Source organism: Octodon degus, unplaced genomic scaffold, assembly GCF_000260255.1.
Source record: "Octodon degus isolate 3935 unplaced genomic scaffold, OctDeg1.0 scaffold00222, whole genome shotgun sequence".
Taxonomy (NCBI): Eukaryota; Metazoa; Chordata; class Mammalia; order Rodentia; family Octodontidae; genus Octodon; species Octodon degus.
The window spans coordinates 2,741,952-2,758,927 of NW_004524798.1; the positions used below are offsets into that span (position 1 = coordinate 2,741,952).

The 16,976-nt window shown below is 46.4% G+C and overlaps 1 protein-coding gene across 1 annotated transcript in view; it reads right to left on the reverse strand.

Moving 5' to 3' along the window:
* Positions 1-276: 276 nt before the first annotated feature.
* Pctp (phosphatidylcholine transfer protein) overlaps positions 277-16,976 on the reverse strand; it is a 21,348-nt gene continuing 4,648 nt past the window's right edge. Inside the window, exons 2-6 of the mRNA XM_004645281.2 lie at positions 6,953-7,070; positions 4,425-4,504; positions 2,717-2,888; positions 1,534-1,601; positions 277-425 (exon numbers count right to left, since the gene is read on the reverse strand). Coding sequence (XP_004645338.1) covers positions 360-425; positions 1,534-1,601; positions 2,717-2,888; positions 4,425-4,504; positions 6,953-7,070 — 504 coding nt within the window. The 3' untranslated portion in view covers positions 277-359. The remainder of the gene's footprint in view (positions 426-1,533; positions 1,602-2,716; positions 2,889-4,424; positions 4,505-6,952; positions 7,071-16,976) is intronic.

The following is a 16,976-nucleotide window of genomic DNA, read 5'->3' on the forward strand; positions in this document are numbered from 1 at the left end:
AGGGTGAGTGGGAGAGGAATTAGTGAGTTGCCAAGCGCCAGGCATTGACTACACCCTGTAACGTGTGCAGGTCTCTGGAAACGTAAGCGTGGAAGGAAGCCTGAGCTTTGGTGGCCTGTGGCACTTCTGGAAATGCCACTCCATGGATGCATGAGTTCCAGTTTTCTTTGTGAGGTTCTGTTTATTTGTGTGGAGTAGGGATTGAACCTACAGCCTTTGCACTGAGCTATATCCCCAGTGCTCTTTTTATATTTCAAGCTTCTAAATTGCCCAGGTTGGGCTCAGACTTGTAGTTTTCCTGCCTCAGCCTCCCAGAATGCTGGGATTACAGGTATGCAGCACTCCACCCAGAGTCTTTCTTAAGTTTTATTGAGGTAGTTCTGACAGGCTTTCACCAAGTCTTTCAGGAAGTTCGGAACACCATTCTGCAAAAGAAAAAGAAACTGTCAGCATTGTGTCCTTCTAGTGATCAATCCTGAGCTTCTGGGGTGAGCAAGAGGTAGAGAAAGATGGCTTTCAGCACAATAAAAGACAACACAGTCCCTGTACAGATTTCAACAGGATCTTTTCACAGATAATAACGAAAGGTAAGACTCTGAGCACAGAGAAATCGTGACCCTCAGTGTTTCTATAAGACAGGCCTTTCCAGGTCGACTTTCGCTAATAAAACTCAGAGAACTTTCTGAGATTTTACTTCTTCAAAAGAAAAGAAAGCAGCAGAAATGTGATCTGGCTGGATGGTTGGATCTTCTAAAGAAGCAACAGAAGGGACTTGCTTTCTAAGAATTAGAAAAATGTGAGCATTTGCGTTCAGAAGGAAGGCTGCATTACTACTAAATAGTGTTGATCCAAACACAAGATTTTCCCTAAATGCCATGGAGCAGAAAACTTTTGTTTGTTTTTTAAAGGAGAAATTCATGACTTCACTAAGTAAGACAGCAATCAATAGCAGGGCCAGGATTAAAAAAAAAACTCTCATTTTTCAACTCCAAAGTCTTTGAGCATTTAACTTACGTACAAAATAGGGTGAATGGTTTCCATAATGCCAGGGTCCTAGGTGGTCTCTAGGGGACCAAGCCACCTTTGCAGTGTTTTCCACTTACTAAGAAAAAAAAGGGGGGGGGCAACAACAACAAAACTAGAGGTTTCCATCAGGCCTGGGCACATCTGGGTGTCTCTAACTCTGCTGTCCTCCGAGCCAGGTCTGTCTTCCCCTTTCATAAGCACATACTGAGTCCGAAAGCCCAATTATTCCTGCAGGGAGCAATCTATTGTCCAGAGGTGCCAGACAGTGGGCCTGGCCAGGACTGGGGTCACCAGCAGGGAGGGGCTGGCATTCCAACTTAACAATTCTGTCTTTTGTCCCTATCTCCATCATGGGTGTTGGCAACCCCAGCTCTAAGCGGAGTCACTCAACCAAGCTCTTCATAAAAGAGCCTCCCTCTGCCTGGAACAATGCATCTTTTCAGCCTGACAGCTTCCGGGCTAAGTCAACATTTTTCAAACACCAGCCCCGCCCCACCCCCATCTCACCTTGGCCGCCCAGTTAATGAGCCAGGACGGAATCTGACCACCTGGGTTATCGAAGTGATACATGAAAACTAGAGGGGGAAAGAAAGGACAATTCAGGAAGACAAAAAAAAAAAAAAAAACAAAACAAAAAAACACTGGGAAAGTGCAGCACCCAATAAATCTCTGCAAATGTTGTGTCCTCACATTCATAGCCAGAAATCCGGTAGTTCCAATGGACTTCTCTCCACTGACTTGCCTTGTGGCATGTTTATACACCAGCATTTTTTTTTAAAAAATGTATTTAATAAAGGGTCTACAAGGTCTCACTACTTAGATTAGACTCGTAGTGATTCTCCTGTTTTTCACCCTCCCAAGGGCTGAGATTAAAGGCTTGTGCCACCATGCCCAGTCTCAATCCCCATCTCAGCATCCTCCATGGCAGGCCAGGGATCGAACCCCCAACCCCTGCATCTGCCTAAGCAGATGCCTTAATCTACTTAGTTGTCTGGCCAATCCTATACAAGTATTTTTTAAAACATGGTCATATTCACACTTTGCTATTTTTTAAATATTTTGCTGGGTATTGGAGACCCTCTCTTACTTACTTATCCTAACAATCCTCGGGAACTGGCAAAAGTATGCCCATCTTATGGATAAATGATTCAGAGAAGATGTGTGATACAGCAACCTTACAGTGTCAGAACTGTGGCTCAGATTTTGCCTAAGACACAGGCCACACTCAGCCCAGGAAAGCAGGTGGCTGCCTGCCTCTCTCCTACACTGCCTCTCCAGGGGCCAGTGGAGAGGTCCCTAAGTGGAGAAGTCCTGAGTCCCTGCACTGAGCAGGAGCTATGTCTTCCAAGACAGTTGTGCTCAGCACTGTGCCCATCCTCCCGCCCACTCAGCATATATGCTCCACGGGAACAGCCTGAAGAGAACTTCTGAGCCCCCTGGTCCAAGCCCCCTGGTCTCCTTTTGACATGATCTTATCAGGAACAGAGCAAGAGTTAGAACAGCATGGGCTGGGTTGAGCCAGTCCTCTTCCCCTTGCTCCAGCCAAGTCTAGGGTGGATCAAAGCTCTGCTCAGGTGCACACCCTTCTGCTTTGTACCTGGGTCTGTCCATGCCCTGCCCACCAGGGCCAAGCTCTGTACACCTGACTTGCCTCTCCAGTTGGGTTGCTGACCCGCAGCCCGGGCTTTACCTTTGCTCCCCCGATTGCCGTCGCTCTCAATCGCCAGCTTCTGCTTGTACTGATTTACCCGGATCACACCTGACTTCTCAGGAAACTGAGGCAGACAGATGCTCTGGGCCAGGATCACGTGGATCTTCCGCCCTTTCACATCCAGGTCTCGCCGCTGCCGGACATAGACGTACTGCACTGCTGGTTAAGGCTTGACACCACCACCAGCACTGCCTGGGGCAGGGGGCACCTTGAAAGCAGGAGGCAAAGGGAAGAGGGTCTGCCCTTCCCTCTTGGCATCTGCTCCCTGCTCTTGGTACTTTGTTTACCTACTTTGCCTCCCAGGCTGTCCTGCAAGACAGTGTCTCATATACCTAGATTCTCACCACCTACCTGGTGAAGATTCATTGATGCCTCTAATCATGCAAGGAAACAATTCCTCCTTTCTCCCAAAGGCACTTAGAGAGGGCAAGTGCCTCGCCCTCCTGAGACTCAGTGTCCATAGTAGGAAAAGGGAATAAGATGCTCTCCATTGGCTTGGTGGGGCTTGAGAGAAAGCCTGGCGCCAAAGCACTGGAGAGACAGCGATGTCATTCTGCATTGTCCTGTCCTCACCTGAGCTCTGATGACAGATCTATCTGCAGAGATGTTGGCAACACTGTAACCATGGCCGGCAGTAAGGCAGTGAGTGCCTGGACATTTACTAGGCAGATGTCCTCTCTCCATCAGTAGTGGTTTACTGAGGATGACAAAACCATTTCCTCCTCGTAAATATCCACACAACGGCCCCTGGGTCTGCCTGTCTACTGGAGGGAAGGTAATCGCACCCTAAGAAGCAAGGGCCACTCCTTACCGAGCCCTTACCGTATAGCACAGCACACACCGCACACTCTATGTCTACGCATTGTGATCAAAATTGTAGTGAATATTTAAACAAAACTTGAAAAATGCATTACAGAGAAGGACACACTGCCGTTAACCTCCCTCAAGATACTCCTCCTGCTTTGGACACACTTATCTCACACCACTTTCAAAAGCAGCTCTGCAGTTGCTCTTTCATAGGCGTCTTTAGTCGTGCTACATCAGCAGCTTCTGGGTCCTGCATGGATCCAAGCCCTTCACTGGTCCTGCTCACGTCCACTCTGAGGCACATCCAGAAGTCAAGTGGTACCAGATCCCGGGTGCGAGACCACACAGTGTAAACCACCACGTTTATATTTGGTAGAAATTTCCACAACATTTTGAATGGATTCAGGACCTCACGAGACAGGTGCAACCGTAAGGGCAATGTGTCTTGCACTGTGACAATTTTTCAAATTTTATTTAGACCCTTACCATAGTTTTGAATGCCAACTAGCATCATTTTTTTTTTAAATGTATTTAGTACAGGGTCTACAGGGTCTCACTACACAGATCGGACTTGTAGTGATCCTTGTTTTCAGCCTCCCAGGCACTGGGGTTACAGGCATATACCACCATGCCCAGGCTCAATGGAGTCTCAGCGTGCCCTGGGGGTGGCGCCAGCACGGTGTGCCAGGGATCAAACCCCGGTTCCTTCGTGTGTCTAAGCAGGCACGTTAATCCGCTGAGCTATCTGGCCGACCCTTTCTGGCATCAGCTTTGATCTTATCAAATCAGTGCTTACACAGTCAGCGCCCCTAGCCCCTGCGCGTTGAGAGAAGCGCAGAGACAGCTGGCCGAGCGGCAGTGTGCCGTGTTGCAAGGATACATCTCTGTTGGACATGGGAAAAGGGAACTTCACTTCCCAGTACGTCACGGTCTCTCCGTCGCATTCTTTTTCACAGATTTCTAAAGGCCAACAGGAAAAGTTAGTACATGTAGGAACGTCTTTGGCTTCAAGTAACAAGAAGCTGAGGCAGGTTGACCTCGTAGTCGATGTTCAACCACCAACGCATGAGAATTCTTGAACAAAATCGAGCAGATTCATTCTGTCTGGAAGCAGCTTCCCTGGAAGGCAGGCAGCAAGACACTAGACAAATAAAAGCTCCGAGCCTGTACTTGTCTACTGTGCAACACAGTGTTCTGAGAAGGAAAGCCATGGAACTAAACCAAGTACCCGCGAATAATCGGAGAGTTTGGAATAAGGGGAACCACCAGGTGGCGCTAGAGCACTAAAAGTTCTGCTTTTTAGACCTTTCAGCACGGGTTCTGATGGGAAGGGAAAGGTCCCCCAAGGCAGTGTCCCTGGCACAGCTGCGAAGGAGCTGGGTTTCTTCTCGCTTCTTCCCCCAAGTTTCCATCCTCACATGATGCCCCGGCTACAGAGCCTAAATTTCCTGACAACGATTCACTCACACCACTATGTGCAAGCAGCGGCCAGCTCTCGGCAGGAGACAGCAAAGGGACAAAGTGATGGAGTGGCCACACGCTGTCCAGCAAAAGAAGGAGCCCTGCGGACTCCACCAGGGGAGGCCCGAGGAATGCTGTGGGGGGCTGGAACTGGCTTTGTAAAGAAAATCAGAAGCAGACCGTGGAGGAAGGCTTGCCGGGGCCTTTGGGCCACAGGAGACTGGAGAAAGGAAAGGCAGGAGGGAGGGGCCCGCGCTGCTTTTGCACCCTGAGCACCTTTCACCTTTCTTGTACCAGAACTAGCACCTCAGCTGTCCCCCAGGCATCCCCTGCCCCCCCCCCACCCCCTCCTTCTGCACTCTGCGCTTTCAGCAGGGCTGGAACTGCCATACCTCCAGGGCCCACAGAATGAGAGAGACGTGAAGACAGTGGTGCTGGGGCCCGCTGCAGCTGGCTGAGGTGTGGCTGGCCCGTCTAGCAGGTCTACGCCTAATGTGGATCAACAAGGTCCCCGAGCGTGAGGTGCAGGACCTGAGGGTGTTCCCACAAAGCCACCCGCAGCTGCTAAAGGGCCACACACCACGGCACCGGCTGCCGATGTGCTGGGAAGCAGAGCCCAGGGGCTCTGCTATCCTCTTCTTGAAAGCCAGATTCCTCAGCTTTCACGGAGGATGGAGGATTTCACCTGCTGCCTGCTTTCTCATATTGCGGTTTTCTAAACTGAAGCCACGTGTGGGTCTCGCTGGCAGAGTCCTGTGTCCTACGCCACCACTGTGGCTGCTTGGGACAGAAAATCAGCCAGCTTCCTGAATGAGCATCGTTATGCTCCCTGAGTAGCAAGGGTGTCTGAAAACAAGTTGCTGGGAACCACGTGAGATGTCCACAAGAAATAACACGTGCTCGAAGCCATCACGCTGCCCAGAGCCAATCTTGGTACTCTGGCCGCCATCACAAGAGTTCTTTTTCCTCTGGGGTCATTTGGTTCATTAGAATATAAGCCTGGATCATCCAGAAGACATTCTTTGTGTGGACAAAGGGTCTGAGAACCAGGTGAACGCAGAGGAAGACAGTCTAGAGATGAAGACGGAAATGTTCTGATGGAATTATTCAAAAATGACTGACCTGGGAGCTAGAAAGCCTTGCACTTTCTGATGCCATAAAGCAATAAACTCTTTGTAGTTTCTTTATGCTGTCTTTGGTTGGCTTTTTGTTGGGTGCAGCCAGGTGTTCTCACTAAAGACTACGTGTGGAGAGTTCTGCAGGTCAGCACCACTGAGCCTTAGCTGCGGAAGCCTCTCCCAGCTCTGAGTGGCAGGGAAAGGCCCTGTTTAATGCCCCTCACAGTGCAGCTTGTGGTATAAAGTTTAAGATCCATAGCCAGAACCACGCTAGGCCCTTGGGGATCTGGTCCTTTGTCCAGGCTCCTAAGGGGAGCACCATACTCCAAAGTAGTATACAAGCTGGGGCTGGTTCTGCTAAAACAGCCAACCAAGCAGCACCAAACTGCTGGTACTCTCTGGTCACACTGCTTCTGCTTTCTGCCCTCAGTCCTGCTGCTCTTCCCTTCACCTGAGATTCTCAGACCATTCACCCCTCCCTTTCTACCTCTGCGCATGTGCGGACTGATTGCCTGATTTGAAAGCTTGGATGCACCTCTTCCGTGGAGCCTCCCATGACCACCCTGCCACGTGGGAAGAGAACATGGCTTTATAGGCAAAGCAAAAGAGCTCCAAGCACAAGCTGCCGAGAAGACCTAACAAAGGATGTCAGGAGCAAGGGCCAGGAACAGCGATGCTGTATTTCAGACCCACATTCAAATGTCATCTGTGCCAAAATTTAAAAGGAAGCACAAACTAGCAAAAATGAAATCTTCCTTTCCATTGGCCAGAATCAATTGCAATAGGTTCTAATTTCTAATTTTTCATTAATAAAGTAGATGTCACTTACCTTTAACGTACTGATCCCACTGTTTTCTGTAGTCTAAATCCATATAGACATCTACAAGCAGAGCTGGTGGGCAGTCCTTTAAAATACCAAAGACTTTATATTCATAAAGTCCAGTCTCCTGTAAGAACAGACAGAAAAATAATCTACTGGTGCCAAGGTTTTGAGAAAACTGTAATCTACATCGAAGGAAAAACAGCTGAGGATGCAACCCACACCACACCAAACACCAACCTCATCTGGGTTCTTAGGGACACAAAGGTGTCAGAGTAGGTAAGACCTCTGGACTCATAGACCTCAGATTCTACTCAAGGCACTGGTGGTAGGAACAGTTGTTATAAATTCTAGAAGGGTTATGAGGTCAATGTTGCCTGGGTGGAGGCTTGTATCATCAGATGAGCAAGAAAGACCTCCAGGAGGGGTAAGATTTAGCAGGATATTTTGCTGTAAATGTTAGGAGAAAGCTATGGAGAGACAAGGGAAGGTCCCTCCTGGAAGGAGGAAGGCTTTCACTTCAGTGGCTTGACACATATCAGGTACATGGGACCTCTGAATGGGAGCAGACCCCCAAAGGACTTTTTAAACCAGAGTAAGGGGTAACGATTCTCATCTCACTGCTATGGAAAATTAATGAATGGCATTAGACAAGGGAGGCACCAGATCTACCTCGGCATACAGCGTAGGTGTAACCATATCTGATTAATATTTTTAGGAAAGATAATTTTTGCTGCTTGGTAGAAAGCAGAGCCCAAGCAAACAAGGAGGGACCTTAAAAGACTGATTCAAGGAAGGAGATAATGACAGTGATAGGGACACATGAGGGACTTAGAGATAGAATTTGGAGGCCAGGCCAACAGGAATTACTGACACTGTGGGTAAAAGGGAAGCAAAGAATCAGGGATAACTGAGAAGTTCTGCCTGGACATCCGGGTAGATGGGAAGCCCCTTCTCCAACAGTAGAAACTTGGAGGACAGTTGATGCCTGGGTTGTGCAATCAAGCACTGAATTCTGGGCAAGTAACTTAAGACATTTATTAGACGGCCTGTGTAAGTGGCTAGCGTTCTGGGGAGGAGCTGGATTTTGAATATCTGTAGGGCATAATAGAGCCTGACACCTTTTTTTTTATTATCAACTCCAAGATAAAGAATGTTCCAACACTGACTTCTCTCTGATGTGTATAAATAAACCAAAGAGTAGGAAGAATATCTGTTTCACATAAGTGAGTTTTCGTTGTTCAGAAGAAGGCCACTTCTGGATTCCAAGTGAAGAGAGGGCTGCTGTCTTCACAGGAAGTCACATCCTTGCCTGTGAGGACTCTGGATTCCAATAAACCCCACTACGCATTTCACTGTCTGTACAGCAGCAACTTCCTATTCCCGACCCTCATTCTACCTAACGGCTTGACTGGCAAGAGCAAAGCAATGGCTCTGAGATTAACCTAAATGTAAAGAAAGAGAATTAAACAAATGCATAAAAACAAAGCTCCTAGAGGAAGTCTTGCTTCCATGTGCCAATGCCCTGGGCTAACCATGACAGGGACTCCCAGGAAGTCAAGGGACAGACATGCTGGATCTTTCAGAGATGCTCAAGCTTCAAGGGCCCCCAACTCAGCTAGTGTAATCTAGGACCGACCATACCCCAGTTTAGGAATCTCAGATGTCTGTGCAAATACTTGGCAAGAAATGCAAAATAAAATTGAAGCTGAATTCATAAGGATCATGCTTATGGTAATTATGCTAATTCATAAGGTAAGCATGTGGCTTACCTCATGGGTTTCCAAGCAGCAAATCACAACCAAGTATTTCTGGAGCACTCATGCGCCCCACCCTGGGTACCTGAGAGCTGGGCTCAATTTGGGCTATGATGAAAGGCCTCAGGGGAAATGTCCATCCTGGCTACTCATTGTGGCCACAGAGATATATTACAAGAGCATGGAGAAGGTAAGATGCACTCATGTGTTCACAGTCATGCACGTATGTATTAATGCACAGGCTTTGGAGCAGAAAATTTACCTGTCTTAGAGGCAAGAAAATAGTCTTGGCAGGTAAGACAAGGATAGGCTGACTGAAGCTGACGTTTTTGATCTCTAGTTTCCAAAGCTGTTTTCCATGTAGGTCTTATTTTGGGAGAAACATGGGCAACTTCAAAAACATGTAGACCTTGCTTTCTACTCACATGGAACAACAAGGGTGCTCATACGCTGAGACTGCGACCTCCCCAGGCCTGCATGACTTAGCCCTGGGCACGAGCACGGATGAAGGCAAACGACTTCTTTAGATGAGGCTCCTCCCCTTCCTATGGGTAGCTACAGCCTTCATGACCTCAGCCCTGCCTATATCACAGAAAAGACAAACAGAAACCTTTAGAAAAGAAGGAAAAAATGCAGAAGAATGAGCTACTGTGACAAGGTCTTTGAAACGTTCTCTTGATGGCAGGACTGAGAAAAGCCGGAACTCCAGAGAGCAATGTGTCCGGTGACGCCTTCCCTCCTCCATCAATACGACATTCTTCTCCCACGGCTCAATAGCCAGCCCAAAGCCCTGGGTCAAAGCACCTCCTCTCTCATGACTGCTTACAACCAGGTTCTCAGCAAACATGCTCATTTTTATTTCATCTTTTTAATGAACAAAGATTTTTATACTTATAAAAATTATCTATATTCTTTGAAGGAAAATTTGACAGTATTAAAAATAATTTATAATGCCATGTGGCCCTTTAATCTACAAATATCTGCTGATGAGGTCTGGCACACACTATTTCTTGAAAGTAAACAAATATTTCTCTTTGTGACCAAATGGAAATAACATGATATAAACAGCTTGTGCTTTTATTTATAACTTAATAGTACATTGAAACTATGGAGAGTTCACTTAAAACGTAACTGTTCTCCAAAGATAGTTCTTTTTTCCAGATATTTTTGAGCAAATAAAAGTTTTTTTAGAAAAATCATGTTCCCACGGTACAGATGACCCACAACTCTAAATTATTTCAGTAGGGGAAGTGTCTTCAGAGATGAGTTTCAGGGTGAGCACCCTACTGCTTTAAGGCTGATTATATTTTCATACACCTTGTGTTTACTCAGTAGCAAAGGACCATGTCACCAGATGCTGGTGACAGCCCAGGACCAGGCTCGGGAATGTGCCCTAAAAGATGTGATTGGTCACAGAGAGTGCTGTGCTCATCTGTGGATTAATCTGTTGAGGAATCCACAGCTGAAGGTGCTGTTGGGAGTTCTGCTTGATTGGAAGAAGTGGGTCATGGGGAGACACCTGGAGGGGCCTGTCTCCTACCCCAGCTCCTCTCTCTCTCTCTCTCTCTCTCTCTCTCTCTCTCTCTCTCTCACACACACACACACAAATATTTATGCATTTATTTATTTATCTATTTATTTGGTACAGGGTCTCGCTACATAGCTCAGATTTGTAGTGATCCTCCTGTCTCAGCCTCTCCAGCACTGGGATTACATGCATGCACCACCACGCCTGGTTTTGGGGCTGATGTGACACACTCTGGGTTCTAGGGCCAGCACGGGGCCTGCGGTACCAGGGATTGAACTGGGGTCCTTGTGCTTGCCAGACAGGCACTTAGACCACTGAGCTATCTTCCCAGCCCCACTCACTTCTTCTCAGCCATCATGACCTGAGTAGACCTGAGTAGGCTTGCTCCGCCAGGCCCTTCCCCTGTGCCATTTCTGCTGGCAGCCAGCTGAGCCTGATGTCTGAAATATAAGCCAAACAAACCTCTCTTCCTGTAGACACTAGGTGCTAGGTATTTTGTCTTCATGACAATAAAGTGACTAAAATGGGCACAACTGTTTATAGGAATAATTTGGTATGTAAAAGCACAACTGTTGGCACTACTTGGGCAAGTTCTGTATTACACATAAGAGATCTTTAGAGATATAAAACCTTTGCAATATTTGTTTTAGATACTTTCTCAAGCTTATTAATGTCAATATATGATTCCAAATAAATTTATTCAAAAAACTCTTCACTTTTCCTAAACCTCCCCCAGAAACTATCTTGAAGAATGGCTCTATTCCCTTATCTGGAAGCAAAACATACGGGGTATTTTCCAACACTCTACTTATAAGACATCTAGTTTCCTACATTAAAATACTAAAAGGCTTATGCCGGTGGTAAAATGAAATGAATCAATATTACATGTAGAACACAATTAGCAGAAGAAAGAGAAAATTCAGCATGGTTTATGCCCTGGCTCTTCCTACTAAGGAAACTCCTCCGTCAGGATGCAGCGCTAATAACTTTCCCGATCTCCCCTGCAGATAGAGGCATCTGTGTGCATGTGGATGTGATGCTTGCATCTGCAGCAACTATTCTGTGGCCAACAGGCAACAAACAAAACAGCAGCACAGACAGACTCCAGGAGTTGGTGCCATCACCAACCAGCTAAACAAATACCAGCACAGGTAGACCCCTGAACTATTTCTCAGGAGAGAAATCTAAACCTCTCTTTGTTTACAGTGCTGTTAGTTTTCTATGAGTAAGACAGTCAGAAACCACCATAAGGACAAAAGGCAAACCAATTCCTGGGCCCATAAGCTGTTAGTTATTAGAGGCCTTGTGTTTTTGCTTACAGCAGCCAGGAATTTGAAACCTTTTGCTAAACACACACACACACACACACACACACACACACACACACACGAAGTGACTCTTCACTTGGGCCTAAAGACGCCCGATGGGTTTCTAAAAGCAGAAGCTTAACCTTCATTTTGTACCTGTTTCCATCTTCACTTTAAAGTGTTGAGGCAGAACCCTGCTCAGCTCTGTATATTAGTCTGTGAGTCACTTAACGAGCATCTGTTGAAACACCGGCAGTACCCAGAAATGGAGTGACTCCACATGAGATTATATAATCTAATCTCATCCCTCTTTAAGATTGAGGACACCAGAAACACAGATTTACAGGACACTCCACTATCGATGAGCACCCAGAAGTTTCGAGTATTTTCCGGAGTCCTCTGGAATTCCATCCGAGCCTCTGCAAAACTGAGACTGCCCCAAGCAGACACAGTCATTTCCTAGAGACTGCATGAAATGGCAAGGACTTCTCCTGAATCACCTGAGAAAACCAGAACTAAAGTGCTGCTCAGCCCGACCCTGGCCCACCCCAGCAACCCTATAAAAGCTGGTCCTTTCTTTTTATTAATGCATGAGTCTGGCCCTCTCCCTCAGAGCTCTACTTCTTTTAGCCTAGGAAACAGAAATCATTTCTAGTCTCTCTCACTTTCTAACTGCTCAATAAATCAGACTGTGTCTCTCACAAGCAGCAATGTTTCTCTGCAGAGCTAAGTCAGGAACCTACTTGGGTCTGAGTTGGGGTCTGCACCTTCTCTCTCAGGGCACCTCCTCGGACCCTATCTGATGACATTACTTGCAACTAAAAGCAATCTTAATTGATAATAAATGCCCCCAATTGTCAACGCTGAATTTCACCATCTTGGAAATAGTAAAGTTTAAGAATTTTCCCATCGAAAGGGCCAGCCAAATAGCTCTGCAGATTAAAGTGCCTGGAGGCAGTTGCAGGGACCAGGGGTTTGATTCCCAGGGCCTGCTGTGACAGCCCCGCCCCCTGGGGCACGCTGAGATGGCAGTTGAGACCAGGCATGGTGGCGTGCCCCTCTAATCCCAGCTCTTGGGAGGCTGACAACAGGAGGATCACTACAAGTCCAATCTAGTAGTAAGACCTGAACACCCTGTACACCCTTCCCTAAAATACAAATAAATACATAATAAAAAATAAATAAAAATAAAAATTTTCCCATCCTTTCTTATCTAAAACACAGCTAACGGCCTAGAATCCTCTTCTCCAAATGAATTATGCAAGATTCATGAATGACTAGTCCAGAACAGACCCTCTAAAGCACCTTTCTTTGCCTCATAAATGATTAGCTTAATTGTTTGTCGAGCTGGTCATTCAGAGCAAAGTTTATTAGCCGACGTGAATGGACTTCTCCTCTGCTTCAGAGCCCTGAACTTGGACATCTACACTTGAGCCAGCCTTTCTTAGGGTCCCTCCTAGGCCAGCCTGGGAATAAAGTATTCTCTACCTAGTGTTGACGAGCCCCATTTCCTTCTCAGGTCCCCACATATGCTTCCTTCTAACCTTTACTCCTCTCTATACATGACAACTCTCTTGCCTAAGGTTCCAGGTGTTCACAGACTCAACTGCAAAGCATTTTCCCTACTGCAATAGTAACTTGCCCCACTGCCTGAAATAATTATTCCTTTGGAATAAAGGGTAATTTTATTAATTGTTATTAAAAGATAACCTGCTAATGTCAAGTTTGCTGGCATGATTCTAAAGCAGAATGTTAAAATCATGGTGATGAGACTACAATATTCACAAGGAAATGTGCTTATGTATAAACTCATTCAAACAATATAAAAATAGACGAGCATTGGTAAAATTCATGTCAACAGGAAGAGACGAAGGATATAGCACACTCCCGTTTCCAAACAATGTTGTACTTATTATCCTATGAAACCATTCACACAGCCTGAGATGTGGACAGGGAAGCTGATGCTACTGCCATCTTCCCATGAGGAAATGATACTCAAGAGAGGCAAAATTACTTGCCTGAATCTGACAGGTGGTATTGGAACAGACAGAGAGACAGACAGACACACAGACACGCAGACAGTCACAGTTGGCCCCTTCAACTCTCAACCACGGTTCCTCATTTAGTGCTACATTTGGTGCATGTCTTCTCCAAACCATTGTTCTCATCCTGAAGCTAAGGACTGATGTAAAGTAAGCCCATCACAAAGGGTCTTCCCGCAGGAAGAGGCCACAGGTCCATGTAAAAGGTGACTGTGACGTGCCGCGAACCGACCGTCGGTGGCAAATCCCTTTGACATTCATTCTCCTTTGCTCCCCTAAGCCTGCCCGAGCTGCAGACCACCCAGGATGGACCTCCCAAGGAAGCTCTCCTGCAGCAGGCCACCAAAGGCCCAGAAGAGAGAGATTTTTGTTGCTGCTGCTGGGTTCAGAGAAGGATCAGAAGAAAAACAAGAATGAAGTAAGGATGAACATCATCGCTTTCAATACACAAGGCACCCTGGCAAGTCCTCCCATACGGTATGCCTAGGAGTCCTCTCGAAAGCCTGAAGCCAGAAAACAAAGCACGATGCTTACAGCATGGGCTCAGCATCAGGAGTGTGGGTCCAGTGCAAGTTCCTCTACCTACAAACCTGTAAAGTGGGTTTAATAAGACTCTCTACTTCATGTAGTGATGGAGAGGATTAAATGAGATAATCTATCCAAAATTCTGACGTGTGCTCTATGTATACACGATGATCTCATTTTTCCAGAATAATGAACTGAAAAGCCAGCATCTGTGAAATACTGCTCTGCGCTCTACGCCAAGCTCTGTGCTTGGCGATGAAAATTCACAATAATTCTGAAATAAACAACAGTCTTTCTACTTTGCACGTGAAGAAGTGAAGGACTTGGAAGTGAGAACACATGGCTAGGACACGTGCTATTCACGTCACTAACTTCTGAGACACAATCCCCATTAGTTGATCTAACCACAAGGTGTTAAGATTTTTATCAATGGTGATGCAATGCAATTTTGAAAAGCTGTGCAACTTATTTTCAATTGCATTCTCCGAGAGTTCCAGTATCTTGAGAGAGATCATCGCTGATAGGAGTCTTATTTGTCCCAAGCAGAATAATTTCTAAAAGAGCTGTCACAGACTTACGCAGAAAAAATAAGAACATGTTGCAGTGTTTGCCACTGACCTTTGCCATACCCACACAAGGTGGAAGGTAGATGCCGCCTGTAGGCGCCGCACACCCGGACTGCATCCACTCAGCATGACCACTCTGCACTCACACAGTGGACGCCAAGGGGCCCCTGATGAATCCCAAGACGTCAACCTGCGAATGTGCCTCTGTCCACTGACTGCCTCACATAGAAGAGGGCATTTCCACGCCTCTGGGGGACAGGGAGCCTTCCCACTACACGTCTTTGGAAGCTGGCCAACACCTGCTACTCTGTAGCACTGAATAGATTCAGATGGTGTGAAATGTTACGGGTGTAAGCAGTGCTGATGGCAAAAATCAAAGCTGAAGGTGATGCTGGGTTGGGCCAACCCTGTAGGAGGAAGACAGTTGACTCAAACTGATTAAATATGTGAGAGCTCTCTGAGAACATGTGACATAGGTTTAATCCCTAAGGATTACAGTCATCTAGGTGAAAGAATGCTGTTAGCTGATACCTACTTCATACTTAATACTGGGCACTAAATGGAAGTGTTTCACATGGATTGGCACATAATGATAACAGGAGCTATGGACTATCAGGAAGCCCATTTTCAAACAAGGAAACTGAGGCTTAAAGATGCTCAGAGAAATAGCCAGAAGAGGCAACTTTATAGGACCTCTGTCAGTTTGACTCACCACCCAGTATACCCAGTTTGACTCACCACCCAGTATATCAGAAGTACGAGGAAGTATGAATGCTCAATAATCCCTGTATTATGGTTTGGCTCTGAAGGTCCCCCCAGAGTCTCATGCAGTCATGAGGGGTGGGTTTTCCAGAGATAACTGAATCTAGTTTGTGACCGTTTCAATGTCCAGTGCTGGGATTGGTGGTGTGAGTGCTCCAGAAGCCTACAAGAAGGGGCAGATTAGGCCAATCATCCTGAAACAAAAGGTGTTCATGTTCTAGACGGGATCATGTGACCCCACCTGGGGCATGCTAAGGACAGCTTCTCATCTGCATATGTAAATCTGTTCTCAGGTGAGCTGGGCCATCCTTTTCTCCTGAAGCCACACTCAGCTCACCTGGATGGGTCATAGCAGGGTTTCCCAGTTGTGCTGGGTTTTGAGTACTTCAGTAGGTCAACAGCACAGGAAAAACCTATTCTGAGAAAAGGCTCTGCTCCTCATCCAGCTCTTTGATGAGAAACTTAGCCAGGGACCTGGCGCTGGGAGTTAAATTTCCTTTACATTGTCTAAACTGATGCTGTGAACCTCTGTACACCAATTTCCTGGTCTATGGGTGCAGCTCTGGACTTTGCCATGGTAACACAGCCCCAGACTGCTCCTAGGCTGACAGCTGATCACTGAAAAGTTTGCCTAGGTGACCTGTGGCTCTTCTCCCAGGAGAACCCTCAGCACTGTTCAGGGGACCACATGTGCTCCCAGAGCCAATAACCTGTCAGGGAGAGCAGGCCTTCCTGTGGGCACTGGCCTCTCCCCAAGACATTCCTTTTTCCCACTCTCCTTCTTCCCTTTCCACTGCTGCCCATCTCCAGGGAATTCTCTCGGATCTCTGACTCTACCTCTCAATGTTAAAACCCTCCTTAGTGACAAGAGATGATCCTGGGACTCCAATGGCCTCAAACTCGGGGTGCTGTTGTTCTTTCCCTTTGAGCAGTTTCTTTCCCTTTCACAATATTTATTGTACCATTCAGATTTTATTCACTTTTAGTTTCTTGCACTATGGAGACAATAAGATGTTTACACATGCAGGTCTGATTTATTTCACTAATGAGTATAGTCTCTAGTTGCATCCACTTATCTATAAAAGACTCAGGTTTGTTTTTCTTCATAGCTGAATATAAAATTGTAAAAAATACATCTTTTTAATCTGATGAGGGAAAGAAGAAAAGGAAGGAAAAAATATATATATATACATACATACACAGGATAGCTAAGATAACTATACTAATTTCTATACATTGAAAGGTGCAGTTAGTGCTTATATTGTTTAATTATTTTTTTAAATGTATTTGGTACAGGGTCTCACTGTGCAACTCGGACTCCTGGTGATCCTTCTGTTTTCAGCCTCCCCAGCACTGGGATTACAGGAGTGTACCACCATGCCCAGACTCTGCCAATGGCTCAGCATACTCGAGGGTGGGGCTAACGGGGCACATGGTACCAGGGATCGTACCCTGGCCCCTGTGCTTGCCTAAGCAGGAACTTAGTCCACTGAACTATCTCGATGGCCCCCAGTCCCTATCTTGATGTTTTGTTTTGCTTTGTTTT